General features: G+C 37.4%; 1 protein-coding gene across 1 annotated transcript; it reads left to right on the forward strand.

The window, feature by feature from the left end:
- The first annotated feature begins 1,878 nt into the window (after window positions 1-1,878).
- ADH4 (alcohol dehydrogenase 4 (class II), pi polypeptide) lies at window positions 1,879-20,161 on the forward strand. Its single transcript, XM_025921384.2, has 9 exons — window positions 1,879-2,031; window positions 3,298-3,399; window positions 4,679-4,820; window positions 6,247-6,334; window positions 8,449-8,680; window positions 12,581-12,841; window positions 16,579-16,714; window positions 17,197-17,335; window positions 19,373-20,161. Exons 1-9 carry the CDS (start codon window positions 2,014-2,016, stop codon window positions 19,395-19,397), a joined length of 1,143 nt encoding a protein of 380 aa, XP_025777169.1. The 5' UTR covers window positions 1,879-2,013; the 3' UTR covers window positions 19,398-20,161.
- The last annotated feature ends 672 nt before the right edge of the window (window positions 20,162-20,833 follow it).

Genomic DNA, 20,833 nt, shown 5'->3' on the forward strand with positions numbered 1-20,833 from the left:
AACTCTTTGTCTATCAGAGTTGAAGACCCAGCAATTCCACTCCTAGTCAAAATACTTAACAGCCAATATGGAGCATTCCATTTCCCACAAACAGCCAAGCAAGTGAGACTTCAGGGGAGTTCTGGCCTACAGCACGATAGGTCAACAGCTCCAGGGTGTCACATGAGCAGTAGGTATTTGCCTACCGGGGTCCAAAGATTACTACACACCCCCCAGAACCTTTGGGGGCTGGGTGATGGGCTCACACATCTGGAAGGGGCATGAGAGTAGCTCCTCAACAGTGACTAAACAGGGCTCCTTAGGGCTACAACAGAGTTAAAAGGAAATTTAGGAATTTGGAGCAGTGGTTTTCTACCAACTAGAACAAAAATTTCTCTATTTTAACATTTGGCATCACCTTAATAGTGTGTACTGGCTGCATATTAATCCTAAATTTTCCCCAAGGAAACTTAAGCACATATACAACAATACATTAAAAGAATTTTTATGCAACCAATTATTAATCATAAGCAAAAAAAAAAAGAAAAGCAAAAAGGAAAGTGAATGATAATGAAATAGTCCAATGTGTATGAATCTCACAAACATGGAGTTGAGAAGAAAAAAAGAAAAAAATACATATACTGTAGGAAAGGAAAAACAAGATAAAAACAGAAAGGGAGGCAAACCATAAGCGACTCTTAAATACAGAGAACAAACCAAGAGTTACTGGAGGAGAGGTGGGTGGGGGGATGGCTTAATGAGTGATGTGAATTAAGGAGGTCACTTTTGGGGATGAGCATTGGGTGTTGTATGTAAGAGACGAATCACTGGGTTCTACTCCTAAAGCTAAAATTACACTATAGGTTGACTAACTTGAATTTAAATTAAAAAAAAATAATAATACATATACTGTGATTCCATTCATATAAATGTTTTCTTGTTTTTTTGTGTGTGTGGTTTTTTGTTTTCTTACTGATCAATACAAAATTATCTTTAATTTAGACTGATTCTAAACCCTTAACCTACTAAATAGCCACATCTGGTACAATTAATACAATTTCACTGTACCTTTGTTTCCAGGAACAATTATCACATGCCATATAAAGATTTTAACAGCTAAAACGAAACTATACTGTAGAGAGAACCATAAAACATAAAGAAATGCAAGGAAATTGGGGCACCTGGGTGGCTCAGTCGGTTAAGTGTCTGAATTCGGCTCAGGTCATGATCTCACAGTTCATGAGGTCAAGCCCCACATCAGGCTCTGAGCTGATAGCTCAGAGCCTGGAGCCTGCTTCAGATTCTGTGTCTCCTTCTCTCTCTGCCCCTCCCCCACTCACATGCTGTCTCTCTCTTGAAAATAAACATTAAAATTTTTTTTTTAAATGCAAGGGAGGGGCGCCTGGGTGGCGCAGTCGGTTAAGCGTCCGGCTTCAGCCAGGTCCCGATCTCGCGGTCCGTGAGTTCGAGCCCCGCGTCAGGCTCTGGGCTGATGGCTCAGAGCCTGGAGCCTGTTTCCGATTCTGTGTCTTCCTCTCTCTCTGCCCCTCCCCCATTCATGCTCTGTCTCTCTCTGTCCCAAAAATAAATAAACGTTGAAAAAAAAAAAAAATTAAAAAAAAAAAAATAAAATGCAAGGGAATGATTACAAGGCTTATAAAGGAGAAGCCTGGGTACAGGAAGGATTCTGGGGCAGTAGAAATATCCTTTATGTGTTAATGCATCTGTATAATCTTAATGAACTTTTCTCTACTATCTTATATTATGCAATAAAAGGAAAAAGTAAACAAAAACCTTCTTCAAATAAGAGCTGGGAGCAATGCAGTTGGCAGCTAAAATATGAGAGTACAAATCACATGAGAAATGGGCAGAGCTATGTATCACAGCAGCAAAAGAGGAAAGTGATTGGAGAATAACAGGGCAGGAATGGTATTTATTCAGACAGATCATTATAGGACACTGAGCACCCTGGATAGAAGTGGAAGATATTCTTAAGTGAGAAAGAAACTTCCAAGGCTAGTTTGCCAAAGAAAAATGGGCACCAAGGGCAAAGTAAGCAAATACACTATTTCTTATTCTTGTTTGTCTTTTTATAATTTTGCTAAGAGAAGCTTCCTTCAGAATTACTCTCAGAAAGCAGCATTTTAAAAGGATTTAAGTGAACTGCTAGAAATTTAAGGAAATTACTGAGGATGTGCCAAAATGCTTACTACAAGAGTAGTCAATTAAATATTACTTACAAAGGCAAAAAAGAGACAGATTTGAGTAACTATGCTGTAACAACAAAATACAATTTGCATTTGTTAGAAAAAAAGCTAGAGAAAAATATAGAAAATATTTATAGTATATTAATAAGTAGAAAAATAATTACAAAATATTATATAAAATATGATCCCATTTAGGAATACTGAAAAAATTTACCTCAAATCATAAAATGAGCGATGAAATTATAGGTAGATTTGTTTCTTTTGTTCTTATTTGTACTTTGAAACTTTCTATAATTTATGTTGTATGTGCAATAAGACTAATGATATTCAAAAACATAAACTCAAGGGGTGACTGGGTAGATCAGTCGGTTGGGTAACTGACTCTTGATTTCGGCTCAGGTCATGATTTCGGCTCAGGTCATGATTTCATGGTTTGTGGGATCAACCCCACATGGGGCTCTGCACTGGCAGTGTGGAACCTGCTTGGGATTTTTCTTCTCCCTCTTTCTCTGTCCCTCCCCCATTCACACGTGCTCTCTCTCTCCCAAAAAATAAACTTAAATATATATATATGTATATGTGTGTATATATATACACATATACATATACATGTGATATACATATACATATACATGTGATTCACATATGTATATATATAGATGTTCAAAATTGCAAAACAGCTACCAAAAATTATGTATTTGTGTGGTCAAAGACTGGGAAAAGCATACCAAAAGCAAAAATAATAGCATTAGAAACAAAGATTATAGATTTGTTTCCTTCCACTTTATGTCTTTTTTTTTTTAAGTTTATTTATTTATTTTGAGAGAGAGTGAGCAGGGGAGGGAGGGAGAGAGAATCCCAAGCAGTCTCCACACTGTCAGTGCAGAGACCCACACAAAGCTCAAACTCACAACCCTGGGATCATGACCTGAGCTGAAAACAAGAGTCGGATGCTTAACCAACTGAGCCACCCAGGCTCCCCTCCACCTTCTTTCAATGTTACATATATTTAAATTTTTAAATATAACATTAATTAATTACATCTTATATAGTTATATATTAATTACACAATTAATCTTCCTGTCTTTCCCCATCTATCCCTCTTTCTCAGGTTATTAAATGCAAAGCAGCTATTGCCTGGGAAGCAGGCAAGCCCCTCTGCATAGAAGAGGTCGAGGTATCTCCTCCCAAGGCTCATGAAGTTCGCGTCCAGGTAAGTGGAGACTTTTCCTATATAATACAGAGAAGACACTCAGTGCAGGTTTGGCTTCTTCGGGTCAAGCCTATGTGGTATGACCGAGAGTGTCACCTGTGGCAGAATTTCATTTTTAGGTCCAGATAGAAACAGGAATTATCCCAGGAGGGGTAAATTATTAAATATCAGTTGTTATTAATAACAGGTTTAAAATTTAATTCAACTATCTTTACATTAACCATTAGCCCTGAGAATCAGACAAAGGAATTCACTTCAGATTAGAATTAGTTAGGTTTTCTTTTTGCTTTCTTTCTTTTGCTTTATTACAAAGTGATATTAAAAGAAAGATAGAAAATTTGGTTCAACACAAGGTAGAAGGAAGACCTGAAGTGCTGTCCAGGGCAGTATGAGGGTCTAAAATGCCCAGAGGAGGGACAGGCGTGGGTCAGCAGGGAAAAGACACTGCACTGAGCAGAGACCACAGACTGAAAGTTGGCAAAACTTCTCCATTTCCCCCCAGCTGGCCCGGCTTATACACTTCTCCTGAGGACTACCACAGTATGGGTGTTTATACATGAGGATGAATAAGATATCCTTGTCAAGAGAATATTGAATAGTAAGGGATATGTTAGCTATTGAGACATTCCTTTATCTGATACCTCTTTTAAGTATAAAGATTTTATTACCTCTATTTCCTTTCATGTATTTTTTTTTAATTCTTTTTTTAACGTTTATTTATTTTTGAGACAGAGAGAGACAGAGCATGAACAGGGGAGGGTCAGAGAGATGGAGACACAGAATCTGAAACAGGCTCCAGGTTCTGAGCTGTCAGCACAGAGCCCGACGCGGGGCTCAAACCCACGGACCGCGAGATCATGACATGAGCCGAAGTCGGCCGCTTAACCGACTGAGCCACCCAGGCGCCCCTCCTTTCATGTAGTTTCAACAAAATTTGCGCCAGCCCTAGAAACCTGTGTTCCCTCCACTACCTCTGCCTAAAAGATTTTGTTTAATTTTCCCTACTACCTTTGATTTCTCCTCTCCTGGAGGCAGTAATTGCCAATTCTATCTCTTTGTATGACTCTCCAGTGACAGTGAAAGTTAGAAAACAAAGGTTTGTTATTCAGAGGAAAAGAATATATGCTGATATTTTTAATTGTGCTCCCCCCCAAAATGTAACTCTTTTATTGAGCTCTAGGAATGTTGTAAAGTGTCAAGGTGACAGTGGGCCTAAAATTATCCTAACCCTAATGACATAATGACAGAAACGGGACTCAAGTCTGTGATTGCCTTGCAGATAATCGCCACTGCCCTGTGCCATACTGACGCCCATCCGATCAATCCTAAATTTAAAGAGGCCCTCTTCCCAGTGATCCTTGGCCATGAGGGCGCAGGAATTGTGGAAAGTGTTGGGCCAGGAGTGACCAGTTTCAAACCAGGTACGTCTTTTCCTGATTCCAGTTAAATGGAAATGTCAGGATATTTCAGGGACTGATACAATCTTGGCTTTGCATGCTATTTATATATAGGGGATGTATATTATATTGGTCTCTATTTATATATGGGAACCATCTTTTCCAAAGACAAACTAAAATACGTTATCTATCACAGTATAACAATGGGACAGAATATTTGAAATCAGAACCGATAAAATCTGGATAATATGGTCACTTTATTCACATGTAGCACTGAGAAACTGTCCTGTGAAGCAACCCACAAAGTGGGGCACAAATGAAAATTTATAACAACCTCCTCTAAATAAAACAGAGAACCAATTGAATATTACAAAGAATTTAAAGAATGAGGATATACAGTCAGCCTAAGTGAGAAATATTATATATGTCAATATTAGCTTATGTGCCTTTTTGAAACTTTGTAACATAAAAATAATACGTGAATGGAACATGCCAATGGGCTGAAATTTTTTACTTCCCATTTTATAACATTCACAAAATATTGGAATATGGGCTCTGTAATACTCACTTGTCAAGTGGGATGAACTGTATCATTCTTTCTTCCTTTAATGAGAATGCTCCAAACATAGGAGTATATTAGATTCCATTCCAAACAAGATCAGAGAAACAAATTGCTCCCATAAGCTTTGCATCCATGAAGTGCTCTGGCCAATGTAGTCCTAGCTCTGCCACTTACTGGCTGTGTGACCTCCACCAGTGAAGTCACTTTTCTGTGACACAGCTCAGATTTCTGTTTTCTAAAGTGGAGAGAAAAGGTACCCATCTCAAAGGACAGTTCTGAGAAGTAAATGAGATAATATGGGTAAACAGAAGGATGCCTAGCACATACTAAATGTTGAAAAAATGTTAATTATCATTATTGGGCTGTGATCATCAGAGGAAAGAAGCCATAAGTAAGTTGTATTTGAGTAAAACATAGAAAAATACAGAATTTGAAGTGAACTAAATGGTGAAACATGGCAATGATATAAAGTTTAATCTCCATATCCTGCCTGTTGTTGTCCACCTTTAATAAGGATGCTCTACTCCATACAAGATGTTTAGAAATGTTAAGAAAAAAAGTAATATGATGCAGAGAGTTTCAGTGACAGCATAGCCTCAGACAGGACTCTGCAGCTAGTGGTATCAATGCAGATTTGTTCCTCAAGTGCCCAGCAGCAAAATAAATTAAATTAAATTAATAAATAAATAAATATTTTTAAAATTTTTAAAAATATAGTATATTCAATACTTGGGGAATCTTGTAGAGCAACAAAATATTGTAGCCATCTATACTTTCTGCTGAACATATATATACCATAAAGAATGGTGTTTTCCACTGATACATCTGGTAGAAACTATTTACAAGCTGTATCTTAGGCACCATCCAACATATGGCCTTTCTTTCCAGGTGACAAAGTAATTCCACTCTACATGCCTCAATGTGGAAAATGCAAGTTCTGTCTGAGTCCACTCACAAATTTCTGTACAAAACTCAGGTAAGCTCTATACACTATTAGCAAGAATATGAATTGGTATACATATTTGGGGAAGTACACTGGCAATACCTGGATGAAGTTTCTATCCACCAATTCTAGTCCTTGGTGTATACAAGAAACTGTTGCAAAATTACCCAAAGAAACATATGCTAGAATGTTCACTGCAACATTATTTATAACAGCAATTAAAAATAGTCCAATGCCCACCAATAAGAGAACGGATTAACAAAGTGCTATGTAGTAACACAATGGAATACTATATAACAATGAAAAGGGCTAAACTTGATCTACATACAACACAGAATAACCTCACATAATGTTAAGGGAAAGAAGCAAGTTGCTGACAAACATATTTAGTAAGATATCATATACAAAACAATACCACAGACAGTATAATTTATGGTTACATAAGCATGTAGTAAAAGTATAAATACACTATTGGAATGATAAATGCCAAAATCAAAATAGTAGCTATTTCCATAGAAGAGAGAGGGATGAAATGAGGCTCAGTAATTTATTCCAAGGCCACACAGATAAAAGTCTTAGAACTAGATTTTGAGGGGTGCCTGGGTGGCTCAGTTGGTTAAGTGTCTGACTTTGGCTCAGGTTATGGTTTCATGGTTCGTGAGTTCAAGCCCCATGTCAGGCTCTGTGCTGACAGCTCAGAGCCTGGAGCCTACTTCAGATTCTGTCTCCCTCTCTCTCTCTGCCCCTCCTCCATTCACACTCTGTCTCGCTCTCTCTCTCTCAGAAATAAACAAACATTAAACATTTTTTTAAAAAAAAGAAATAGATTTTGAACCTAAGCAGTTGAACTCCAGAGTCCAAAACCTTTATCACCTTATTCTTTAATGAGACTACAGAAAAATCTATTTGTCCTTAATACTAATTGAAGCTAGTTATTTTGGAAGCTAAAATTATACTACTCTTACATCTAATCACTATTACTCAATTTCCTTATCTATAAAATGGGAATAATAATAATGCTTATTTTACAGGGTTGTGGTAGATATTTAAAGAATTAATACACCTTTTTGCAAACTCTTAATGAAATAATGGATTTTGGCAATGACCATAAGTTCTTTCTAACATCACAAAAAGAGAGATAATAAAGTATTATGTGCCTCCAGATGAAAATACACAATACTGCCTTTGAAATAGTCCTACAAAAATATAAAACCTGAATTAAATCAATCAGTTAGATTGAAAACACTAGTTTAGAGGAAATACAAGCATGGAGAAACATGTTAAATCCAATTACAGGAATGTAATCAGAAAAATCCAGAATGAGAAAAACTCTACAGAACAAATGACTGTTTCTTCAACAAATAAATTGCAAAGAAAAAAATAAGGAGAGAAGTGAGCATCTATAAAGTAAGAGAGACTTAACAGACATATCAACCAAATGCAATATGTCAACCTAAAAGAATCTCTTTGTTTTTTAATGTGTATTTATTTTTTGAGAGAGAGATGGGAGGTAGGGGGCACAGAGAAGGAGACACAGAATCTTTAGGAGGCTCCAGGCTCCGAGCTGACAGCAAAGAGCCCGATGTGGGGCTCAAACTCATGAGCCGTGAGATCATGACCTGAGCCGAAGTTGGATGCTTAACTGATTAAGCTACCCAGGTACCCCAAAGAATCTATCTTTTTGAGACACATACTAAAATATTTACAGATGAAATAGTAATGTCTGGGGTTTAATTCAAAATAGTCCCATGAGGGAGAGTGGGTGCTGGTGGGGGTGGCAGGTAATAGATGACAGAACATCAGCCATGAGTTGATAACTACAGAAGCTGGAATATGGTTGCACAGATATGCAACAACCTAGACTTTCTACTTTCATATATAGTTGAGTTTTCCATTACAATTTTAAGAATTAATACATGTAAACTCCTAAGAGTTTCTGGCCCATAAAGAGTATTCAATAAAAAGTTTATCATCTTTAAACTACTTCTGATTATATTTATGTGAAAAGTCTCAAGTCATTTTCTCAATTTTTCTCTCATAAAATTGTCATAATAAACATGTAATGCCCAGGAATTTTTTCAGGAATGTAATCAGAGGTCCATTTACATTCTCTTTTTTGTGTCTTTTTTTTTTTTATAATTTTCTAGTCTAGTCAAAAATCCTATTGTTGATCAAGAACTAATGGAAGACAAAACCAGCAGGTTTACCTGCAAAGGAAAACCAATTTACCATTTCATGGGAACCAGTACCTTCACTCAGTACACCGTCGTGTCAGATATTAATCTTGCCAAAATTGATGATGATGCAAATTTAGAGAGAGTTTGTCTGTTAGGATGTGGGTTTTCAACTGGCTATGGAGCTGCAATCAACACTGCCAAGGTAAAAGTGTTTAATCACCAGGTTGCATAAAATAGAACTTACTAGAAAATAGCGTGATAAATCAGCTGGTTACCTTCAAGTCCTAGCTCTGTAATTTATTACCTCTGTGACTGTAGGCAAGTTCTTTAACCCCTCTACACTAATATTTCCTACAAATAGTTATGGGGATAATTAAATCATATTACATACATAAGATATCTAGCCCAGCAGCTGGCATATAGTTAGCACCTGGATGAGGTTAATTTGTCTCTATACTGATATGCTACTTTATAGACCATCCCTGCCTTAAATACAGCATGCTTAAATATGTCCCCTAAATAGCAATGTTCATCCTGGGACAGCAGATCCAGTCAAGAGGCAACAGAAACTACAGAAACTCCCAGCGATCTCCATATAGCCACCTCTGCTTTCTCCTTGACTCTGCAGATTTCTCTCCCTCAAACTGTGGTAATTCACCTCTGCTTCTCATTGTGCCCATTTGTGGCTCCAAGGGAATGTCTCAAGTGACAGCCCCGATGGTGGCAAGATGCATCCCTGGGATCCCATGTTAGAATTTAGAAGCTTTCACAAAACTTTAATGAGAGACTGGAGAGATGTCACTATCATTTGGATGCCTCAAACAACCCCTTTATTTAAACCTCCTTGACATCACTCTTCATCCCTTGAGTTCAAACTGCAAAGTGCAACCAGAGTGGTCTTTTTAAACAACAAATCTGAAGATTTCATTCCCCTTTCATTACTCCCCTTTTCCCTCAGTGAGCTAGTGATTCTCCCTAATTCTCCCTTTGCAGGCTCACTGTTCCCCCGGGCCTGACCTTCAGTCTCCAGGCTCTAATCACCGTGTCTCCTGGGCTTTCCACACCCAGCTCCCAACAACAGTGCCTGGAAAGCTCCCCTACCTCTTCTGGCTGACTCCATTTTTTTCCCACCTCCTATCAGAAACCCTTCAGCCTCTTGGGCATGCATTGGGTATTCCTTCCAGTTTTCCCAAAAGTATCTGTGCTTATTCCTGTCTTCCTTCCTATCACACTATGGAGAAATTTCCCATTTATTTCTCCTCCCTATTAGACTATTTACTCCTTGAGGGCAACAGCTCTCTCTTATTCATTGTGATGTGAACAATCACTCTAGGCCCTACGCCTAGGACAGAGTAGGAGCTTAATAATTTTTCAATGAATGAATGAATGAATAAAGCCAGATTCACGTGCAACGCTTAAAAATCTTTTTTTTTTTTTTTCTTAAGAAAGAAAGAGAGAGAGAAAGCGCAAGTTAGTGAGGGGCAGAGAGAGAGAGAGAATCCTCAAGGGGCAGCCCCACGAGGAGCGGTGGGGGGGTGGGGGGGTAGCAAGAAAGAGAGAATCAGGGCTCACCCAAAGTGGGGCTCATGCTCACCTAATACGGGGCTCCAGCTCACCCAATATGGGGCTCAAACTCACAAATCTTGAGATTATGACCTGAGCGGAAGTCAGATGTTTAACGACTGAGACACCCAGGTGCCCAACCCCTAAAAATCTTGATAAGGCTTGGTTTTCAGCTTTGCAATCCAAATAGTCCTTTTTGTCAGGTTACCTAGAGGTGTTAGAGTGTCAAGGAAATAAACTCAGCCTAACCAAAATAACAGGGTGATCTAGTAGGCAGAATATGAAGAGAAGACTTTTCACTGAGAATTATGTCAACCAAGCAGACAGGAATGCTACTTTTGGCTATCACTGTATTATCTCCCTCCAAAAATTCATTCATTTATTCATTCATTCATTAATAAAAATTAAAAATCATATGTGAAGTCAGACTACATTCTGAAGGCTCCTGGAGGAAGGGGGTTAATTGAGGGAAGTTAAAAGTAGGTGTAACCTTGGCAGTCAAGGCATACTCTCCTGTACCTAGTATTGTCAGAATTATTGCTCTTTGGGCCACTCTCTCCTGTCTGGACTCCATGAAGACTGTCACCTTCTACTACTCTAGTCTTTCTTCAGGGATATTAACACTAGAGATTCAGCTACAATTTTCTTTTAAATCCAATCCAAATTTCCAGGACCTGTTCTCGCGGTTGAGGAACACCTAAACCACCTCATAGGATGCTTAGAGAAGAGAAATGAATCTGATAGGAACAAGTTAAGGGAAGTGAAATATCATTAATTCTAGCCAAAAGGCAAGAGTTTTAATAAAGTTTAATTTCCTTCTGGGAAGAAAAATGATGACACAACTTTGTATAATTAGTGGGAGACTGGCACCCAGCGTTACCAGGAGTCCTAATTCTTTTTAATCAGCTTGTATCCTTTACTGCCAAATTAATCACGTTTCACAGATTTCTTTGGAAGCATGAAAATGTCTTTTAACCGTGTTGTCTGCAAATAGATAATCATCCACTATGAATTATTCTATTTTCAAATTGTGGCGGGGTAGTTTATAGTGACCACCCCCCCCCCCAGGACCATAATCAAGGGCACTTTTACACGCAGCAGTCTAGTTGTTTAACACAAGTAATATAGTGTATTCAATTTATACTGTTGGAAGCTGTGTATAACATTGCCTCAATAAGGAAGATGCATTTCTACTTTCAATGACTCTTAGAGGTAAACTTTTAAACACAGTCTTTAAGGAGATATATTTGGATATATACTAAACATGTGCCACAACATTGTAAACATCACACTGTGTATAGAGAACATTATGAATATTTGTAAAAAATATATTTTATTTACCCCTGAGTAGCAAAAGTCAAACACTGTATGCCTGCCTAATATCATGCATAAATTAAAGAGATATACATTCTCTCTATTCCTTAATAGTTTTGTTTCCAATTTAGAATATATCAGTACTTCCCTTGGGCAGATTCCTCTTTCCCTTTTGTTTATGCTTTAATTCTAACAGTTTCCCATCATCATTAGAAAATATTAATTAAGCATCTGTGTAGTATGTTTTTTGCCACTATACCACTCTACAGAATAACATAATCCAGATACAGCAACTTTCCTTATCATCTTGTATATTCAGTTTCTATTTCATTTGATGCAATGAACATTTATTAAAGACCCAACACATAGAACACTCTTAATAGCAATGTGAAAGATAATATGAGTTCAAAGAACTTACAGTCTTTTGAAGAAACACGCACACAAATACAAAATCAACAAATCAAGGTAGATCATAAATTAGGCAATATAGAAAAAACAAAAAGGAAATATAGAAAACCAAAAGAAATTTGTATTTCATGCCTTTCAAATTAATTGGTGATTTGGGATGTGAGTTAATTCACACTTAGAGAAACATTAGTGCTCATTCAAAACCGACTATAACACTAATACAACCAAATAAGGCCCATTAAAAATATAAATTATTTGTGATCTATTTAAAAAGGAAAATAATAAACCCTTTAAAATGTGTGGGTTTTAAATTTTTGTGCTGACAACACTAAAAGGGAACAGGAAAACAAGAGGATTATTTTCACTTGGGCTTATTCCTTACTATTAGCTGATCATTCTAATGGCATTCAAATGATCCTCCAAATTTAGCCAGTGAGTAATCCATTTTTATATTGGCAGATTTCCCCTGTTGGCTGTATCATTTAGTTTTATGATAGACAGTCTTTTATTTATATGTTCCTGCCCCACCTCACTCTCTCCATTTAAAAAAAAGTTAAGTTCAGTTCCATTAACAGTTAACTTAGGGGTGCCTGGGTGGCTCAGTCAGCTGAGCGTCTGACCCTTGATTTCAGCTCAGGTCATGATCTCACAGTCGTAGGATCAAGTCCCCTCACTGGCCTCCATCCTGAGTGTGGAGCCTGCTTAGGATTCATTCTCTCTCTCTCTCTGTCCCCTCTCCCAGCTCATGCACTCTCTCTAAAAAAATTAAAAAATAAATTTTTTAAAAAGTTAAATTTATAAATTGTCCTGCCTGCAGGTCACCCCTGGTTCTACTTGTGCCATCTTTGGCCTAGGAGGTGTTGGTCTTTCTGCTATAATGGGTTGTAAAGTAGCAGGAGCTTCCAGAATTATAGCTATTGACATCAACAGTGAGAAGTTTACAAAGGCCAAAGCCCTCGGAGCCACTGACTGCCTCAATCCTAGAAACCTACATAAACCCATCCAGGAGGTCATCATTGAAATGACCAAAGGAGGGGTGGATTTTGCCCTTGATTGTGCAGGTGGACCTGAAGCCATGGTATGTATATTTTTAATGATAGTATATAATAAATTATTATTTATTAACATTAATAAACATTGGCAATGTGTGTATCAATATAGTTACTTTGTATATTTTATATACATATATGTATATATTATATATTTATATAGAAAATATTAGCTATTAGATTGCATGTATTAATATTTAATTACAAGTATTACTTAATAGATTACTATTTTTGTATATTCTTCCACATGAAATTCAGCAAAAAGTTAAGAAAAAACTTAGAAATGAAAATTTTAAAATAATTCTGCCTATGAGAAATGACAAAGAAACAACAGAAAAGGCAGATTTAGAGAAGGGAAGGGGACAGAAGGACACATGTCACCCCTAACAGCTGGAAGTATCCACTCCCAGCTAAAATCAGAGAAGAGAGAGGTTAGCAATTTACAAGCAATCGAGTTCTGTCCATCAGATTTCAGTAAATGAGCTGCACAATTAGATCCAAATCATATATGTGAAATTTTCAATATATTACACGCACACACACACACTGCAAAATTAAAAAGTAGATCTTTTTTTCCTAAACAATTCTGTATCATTCAGATTTCTTCTCTCAAAACGAGCTACATAATTTGCAGGCCCTTCTAGGCACAGGGCCCTGAGCGACTACACTGCCTGCAGGCCCACAAAGCCAGCCCTGTCTATTCTACTTGAGAAAGTGGGGTAAATCAACCACACAGACAACACATGGAGAAGTTAGCCTGCCAGAATGCCCAGCCTCATCTTCCAGTGAATGTTCACTTCATACCCGTTTGTGCAAATACACTAAGCAGAGTTTTGTTTTGTTTTATGAGATGACAAAAAAATTCGCCAACTATCTGCCATGGAGTCTTTTTCGTGAGTGAGATCTGTGGAGTAGCTATGACACTATGCCCTTTTAATTATGACTTCATTCAACATGGCTCCCAAACCCTCCTCTAGGGAGATGATAAAAAAAATAGAATTCTGGGGACACCTGGGTGGCTCAGTCAGTTAAGCACCCAACTCTTGATTTTGGCCCAGGTCGTGATCTCATGACTCATGTGAGTTTCAACCCCACATTGGACTCAGGGTCCAATTGAGAGTTTCTCACTCTCATGTGAGTTTCAACCCACATTGGACTCGGCACTGGCCAAACTCAAAATAAAGCAGTGTGGAGCCTGCTTGGGATTCTCTCTCTCCCTCTCTCTGCCCGTCTCCCACTCACACACACACATGTGCTCTCTCTCCCTCTCTTTCTCTTAAAATGATTTTTACAAAAAAAAATTTTTTTAAACAATACATTCTGTACTTCAGCCTCCCAGTGGCAGGCTCTGAACAGTTCTTCCCCTTGGTTCTTACCCTACTGATGCATTTCCCAGAAGAGTATGGAGATGGGGAAGAGGTGCTGAGAGCATCAGGCTCCCTACCTCGGTCTCTCCTCTCAGAATGCTTTCATTGATAATGTAACTGCTTAAAGGAGGGTCTGGTAGGTAATAAGCACTCATTAAATATCAGCTATTACTGAAAATTCATGCATTAAGGCTCCTTATCCTGCACGTGCTCCCCTGTGTTCAATGCTTCAGACGTTGTCCTTGGCATCTGCAACTTGCATTGTGCCACAATATTCTTCCACTTTCCATAGCTCAAACTTTTTACAAACATTGAAATTCAGCCTATTGATTTTATCTTTCTAGTATAGAGATTCTCAACACCGGCTACACTTTAGAAACGCATGGGGAGTTGTTATTGTCATTGTTTAATACCAATGAATGGACCATACTCCAGGATAGTCTCAAGAGTCTAAGGCCCAGATACCAATATTTTTTACATTACTCAAGTTGAGAACCATCTGAACTAAAACTTGACAGGTTTTATTATTATTTTAAATTATGGAATAGAATTATACCAGAGAACCCAAATAAATGATGGATTTATTTAATCACAAAACATCAGCTACCTACCCGTCCACCAAGTTTCCATTACTAAGGAAAGCTAAATGTCTTGGTTGTAGAGGAGATTCCAGCAATGGGTGTGAACTTGAATTCAATGACCACTAGTGCTCTAAAGCAGCCTTAAGAACCCAACAGAATAATCAGAAAGTTACAATAATTAACAATATTATAAAGTTTTGAAAAGTAAAAGTAATTCTCATCAAAACCTCTCAGAGACTTCTAAATAAACCTGTTGTGCATATAATGCTCATTTTTACTTAAGTCATCATTAGGGAAATTAATTCTTTGCTTGGAGCAAAGCTCCAGAAACGTAGAAAAGGCAAACAGGGGGAAAAAAATGTTTAATAAAATAGTAAATAAGAGTCAATGTAAATAGCTACCTTCAGGTAACAAATAGTGCCTATGGATTTTCCCCTCTCCATAGATCTCTCCATACAGCATAAACAAAATTATTTCCTCCCAATAAAAAGTCCACACAGTAGAAGAGTTGCTATTTAGAAATGTTATGAATTCTCAAAAGAATAAATATGTAGTCAAATAAAAATTTCAAAACACATTCTAAAAGTTCTAGGTCATTGCATTTTCCATCACTCGTAAGACATGGAGAGAGGGGGAGAATTTACTGTACTTTAAACTGCTTCTTTCACACAGTGATCAGTGATGAAAAAAGCTGTTCTTCCTATTGGGACTTTTGTGAAAGTAAAAATTGCCCCAACAGGTCAGAATTAAGTTGAGCACTGACTATGGCAAGGGATATAAAATAAAGTTTACACTTTTCTTAAGACTAGTCTCAAAAGATTGTAAATGTTCATCTAGTTACCATATGGCTTCTTATGGAATGTCCACCCACAAATTTATACCTTTCTCAAACTTCTTTATGTTTTCAATCCTTGGCATTTTTAACCCCAAACTTGCAGTAGGTTAACATAACTCTCTCTCATGGGAATATCAAAGCAACTCCCCTGGGCCACTGTCTTCCATGTAGTTATTCAGCCAGCAATCAAGGCTCAGTCAAGTTCAAATTTGTAGCTTCACAATCTCACCACAAGATCATCTTGGTTGTTACAGCAGGAGAAGGAAGAGCTGGCAGGTTCTGTTTCGCCTATGAAATAACACACATCACTTCTGCCCATAGCCAATGACCCAGAATTAGTTACATAACTCTACCTAACTGTGAGAGCTAAATAATGTAGGGAAGGAGATGAAATGTTTTATGACCAGCAGCCAGTGTCAGATTCTGTTGAAACTGTTTTGTCCTCTGTTTTAAGTAGCACTTTTTAATTATCTTACTTTGGGATCTACTAAGTTTATGGTGTGTACCTCATTTCCTGGGCTCTAATAAATACTTATTCATTCCTCTCTTCATGACTTCAAAGATTGTTTTTATGCATGTAGAACTGCAAATGTTTTACTACATATCCACAACAGATCACTGAAAACTTGGTAAGAGTTTATAATACCTTCTAGAGTTCTTTCCTAACTTCACATGTTTACTTTTCTTGACAAGCAATGATACGCATTCCACTTCACCATAACTATGGTATTAAACAAAATAATATATTGTTTCTTTTCAATATCTTTTTGGGTAACGCTCAAAATTTTAATGAATGTTCTATCTGAAACAGAACAGTGGCACCCCAAGTATCAATCAACAATACTATGATCATTTTAGCTTGAATAATCTTATCTTATATGCAGAGTTGCATACGTTTTCCCTAAAGCATTGTGCATACCTACACTAGGGTTCATGTTCTACGTTTTCTACTTACTCAACTAATCTTTTTTTTGACCTTCCAGAGAGCAGCCCTGGACTGTACAACAGCAGGTTGGGGAACATGTACTTTCATCGGGGTAGACTCTGAAATTAGAGGATTGACTATATCTCCAGTGGAGCTCATAATGGGCCGTACCATAAATGGAACATGCTTTGGTGGTCAGTTTTTTTTTTCCCTCTTTTAATTATCTCCATAGTAGTACTCAAATTCTTATAATGAAATTATTGAATGGAAAGGAAAAAATATATTGTTTAAATACCGAGTGCCTAATAACATATCTAGAGACTGCATAAAAGCTATTCTAGCAATTATTTGAGAATAAACAAAATTTGTATAAATGGATAACTACAATTTGTAAAGTTAAGTTCATTTTGCATTAAAATTAACCAACACAAGAGGAACAAAAGGTAAACTTCGACCAAACTGAGATAATTCCTTATCTAGAAATAGAAACTAATCTTAACATTCCTTGTTAAGAAAAACTTCTAAATCAATAAAAGTATAGAAAATCAAAGATGGGAGGGATAATCTATTTGAAGCAACCCAAATCTGGCCTGGTAATTTCATTCACTCAACAAACTGATTAAACCACTTCTTGTCAAAAACCATGTCTTTACGTGGCATTTTGGCCAAATTACAGGTTGGAAAAGCATTGATTCTATTCCAAAGCTGGTCACTGACTACAAGAATAAGATATTTGATCTGGATATATTGGTGACCCATACCCTGCCTTTTGACAAAATCAATGAGGCATTTGACTTAATGAACCAAGGCAAAAGGTAAGTTAACAAACAGAGGGATAAGTAGTTCAAAAAACCTTTACGATGACTCTTTACTTCATGTTAAGAACCAATCAGTTTGTCTTTTCTGACACTTTCCACAACATCACACATACTAGATGTGCTTAAAAGATTAAATAGTGGCCATCTGGGAAAAGAAAAGCTTCCTACTCTATTCCCATAATGTACACTCCCATACACTATTTTAACATAGAGTGGTGATACAAACTGACACAGATTTTCCCTTTCAAAAACCATTGTTAACTCAGTTGGGGCTGCTCCCTAGTAAGAAAGGTTTCCATAGTATAATGTCGGGTCATTCTGGTGCAATATAGCCCTGGGTCTGGCATCATTATGTTCTGCAATTAACAAAAGATGCCCACTCTAGGCCCTTCATTATCAGAACCAAGTGAAAACCATGGATATGTGAGCAGTGAGTGGCTCACTTAAAGAAACTTAAAGCATGCCCTAACTCTTATCCTCATGCTTTGTCCACTGTCTCTGACCCACAATTTTAGCTATCTTGGCATTGACATTGGCATAGACCCTGAGAACTAAGTTATAGAAATGTCCCAACTGGGGGATCTGTAGCAGCTAGGGAGCAGGAGAGACTAGGATCAATGATTTTGGTTCAAATGATCAGGCACAACCTTGGTCAATAGAAACAATAGGCAAAAACACCAGGACCACTCTTTCATAGAGGAGATGCAGGCCAAAAATCACCTGAGAAGACATCACAAATGGGAAGAGGGGGAGGGAGGACCTAAAGTTAAGTGACATGAGTTTGAAGGAGAAAATAAACGTTTCAGAAGAAAACAGGTTCATGGTGTGAGGACCCAAGCTACTTCCTGGGAAAGAAACCTGAGAAATTATTTCTACTGACATGAACTGTCTAATCTGCAAACATATTAGTTGCAATATATCAAAAAGAAGTTCAATAAAAACAAAAAATTACTTAGGCTACACAAAGTAACTTAGTGTATAAACTCTGCAATATCTCACACAATCTCAGTATCCCCATAAAGAGTGGTCCTTAAGTAAGGAGTTTGGTTGGAGTTTGGAGCCTTAGAACCTAAAACTCATAGCTCCTCCACCACTGCCCCTTTTCCCCTAGAGTTTTCAGTCATGGAATATACCCATAGGGAGTTGCTAAGTGGCAGCCAAATGGAAAATGGTGAATTACTTTATTAATAGCGGGGCAAGTCCCCTGTACTCTTAAAGTAGGCCTAGTAATCAGTGGTAGAATGAAAGGCTGAGGGGGAGATACTTGACGGACGCTTCCTACTTGGCCTCTAGCTCACTGAGAAGACCACATTCCTGCCCACACAGATGGAAAGATGACAATGGAGAAAACAGAGGATGGCACTTACCACGTGGGTGTAGGAAGCACAACTGAGGATAGGCCCTCCTACCATACCAACTACATAGCAGTAAGAAAGCAGAGGGAACGCAACGCCCAGTTGGTCTTTTAAGGTGCAATGACCTTGACTCCTGGTAAAAGGACACAGAGGTTCTCCTTCCACACGTAGACAGATGTAGCTCTAGTCCCTGGGTGAAGAAAACATTTATGGATGGCAAACTGCTAATGCCAGGGCTTCCACAGTTCCAGCAGTAAGGTCCAACATAAGGAATTCTCTGTCCCCAAGGATTATCTCCTTCTTTGCTTCTACATGTTGAAGGAATTACCCAGGATTTAGAATATTTAGGTTTTCAGAAAGCATCACTCCAACACAACAAGCAGTGACTATTCCAACACAGAAACCTCACTACAACCTTACCATGCGGTAGCATGGACCTCACCCAGGGTCAGGTGAGAGTTCCGAACTTTTCCCAGCTTACTAGCACCATTTGCAAGGTATTATTCATTCCACGAATGAGAGAGGATGACAAGATAAAAGCAATTAGGCTTAGCAAAGTAGATGTCTATAAAGAAAGATTAAAACCAAATGCTGAGATGAAAATACAGAAATTATTTGTGGGTTTTAGTTACATTTACCATAAAAACTATGCTGACTATTGTTTTATTATTATTAACAGCATTCGAATAGTCCTGACCTTTTGAAGACACGAGGAACAAACTGGAATCCTATCTGACTGAATCTGAACCTGTCTGGTTAATTTATATCCTGTAACGATGAGCCAAGAATTGCCATGAATTTAAACAACTATTTACAATTAACATCTCAACATCAAATAGTTATATTTACGGCATTTGTATCCATAAAATGCATTAATATTTCCTATTTAGCAACTATGATAACTGATGTGTTTATGAATAGAATTATATGATGAGAATTGCTTAAAACTCATTCTGGAGAGGTGGGAATGGGGAATGAAGGGTAAGAAGTAAAGCCAGATTGGCTACATGATTATAATTTTTAAGGTTGGGTGATAAATATACAAAGTTTCATTATACTGTTCTCTGTACTTTTGTATATGTTTAAAATTTTCCATAATCAAAAAAATTTTACTAGAAAAAATTACTATTATATACATATACATAAGGTACATACATCATTGAAATATGTTATATATATAAATTGCTGTCACATAATTTCTGGGTTTCAATAAGCTACAAGCTAATCTTCTTTAATAAACTACTAAATAATTTCCTTTTTAACATCTGTTAATTTCTTTTCTCTTAGTCCTACTTTATCACTCTGAACTATAATCACAATAGTGGGATATCAGAAGCTATATAACTGAACATAGATATATTAAAAATGAAGATTTTTAAAAAGCAAAAACACATGTACACTCTCAAATTTCCATCTGTATTAAATGCCCTTTTCATATTTGATAATCATTAAACATATAATGTCTAGAGCTTTAGAGTTTAATGATCTGTAATTTGCACTAAGTATTTTTTTTAATATAAAATTTATTGTCAAATTGGTTTCCATACAACACCCAGTGCTCATCCCAACAGGTGCCCTCCTCAATGTCCATCACCCACTTTCCCCTCCTTCCCACCCCCCATCAACTGTCAGTTTATTCTCAGTTTTTAAGAGTCTCTTATGGTTTGGCTCCCTCCCTAACTTTTTTTTTTGTCCTTCCCGTCCCCCATAGCCTTCTGTTAAGTTTCTCAGGATCCACATAAGAGTGAAAACATATGGTATCTGTCTTTCTCTGTATGGCTTATTTCACTTAGCATCACACTCTCCAGTTCCATCCACGTTGCTATAAAAGGCCATATTTCATTCTTTCTCATTGCCATGTAGTATTCCATTGTGTATATAAACCACAATTTCTTGATCCTTTCATCAGTTGATGGACATTTAGCCCCTTTCCATAATTTGGCTATTGTTGAAAGTGCTGCTATAAACATTGGGGTACAAGCGCCCCTATGCATCAGTACTTCTGTATCCCTTGGGTAAATTCCTAGCAGTGCTATTGCAGAGTCATAGGGTAGGTCTATTTTTAATTTTTTGAGGAACCTCCACACTGTTTTCCAGAGTGGCTGCACCAATTTGCATTCTCACCAACAGTGCAAGAGGG

Source organism: Puma concolor, chromosome B1 (assembly GCF_028749965.1).
Source record: "Puma concolor isolate L17-30 chromosome B1, mPumCon1.1.hap2, whole genome shotgun sequence".
In the NCBI taxonomy this organism is placed as follows: Eukaryota; Metazoa; Chordata; class Mammalia; order Carnivora; family Felidae; genus Puma; species Puma concolor.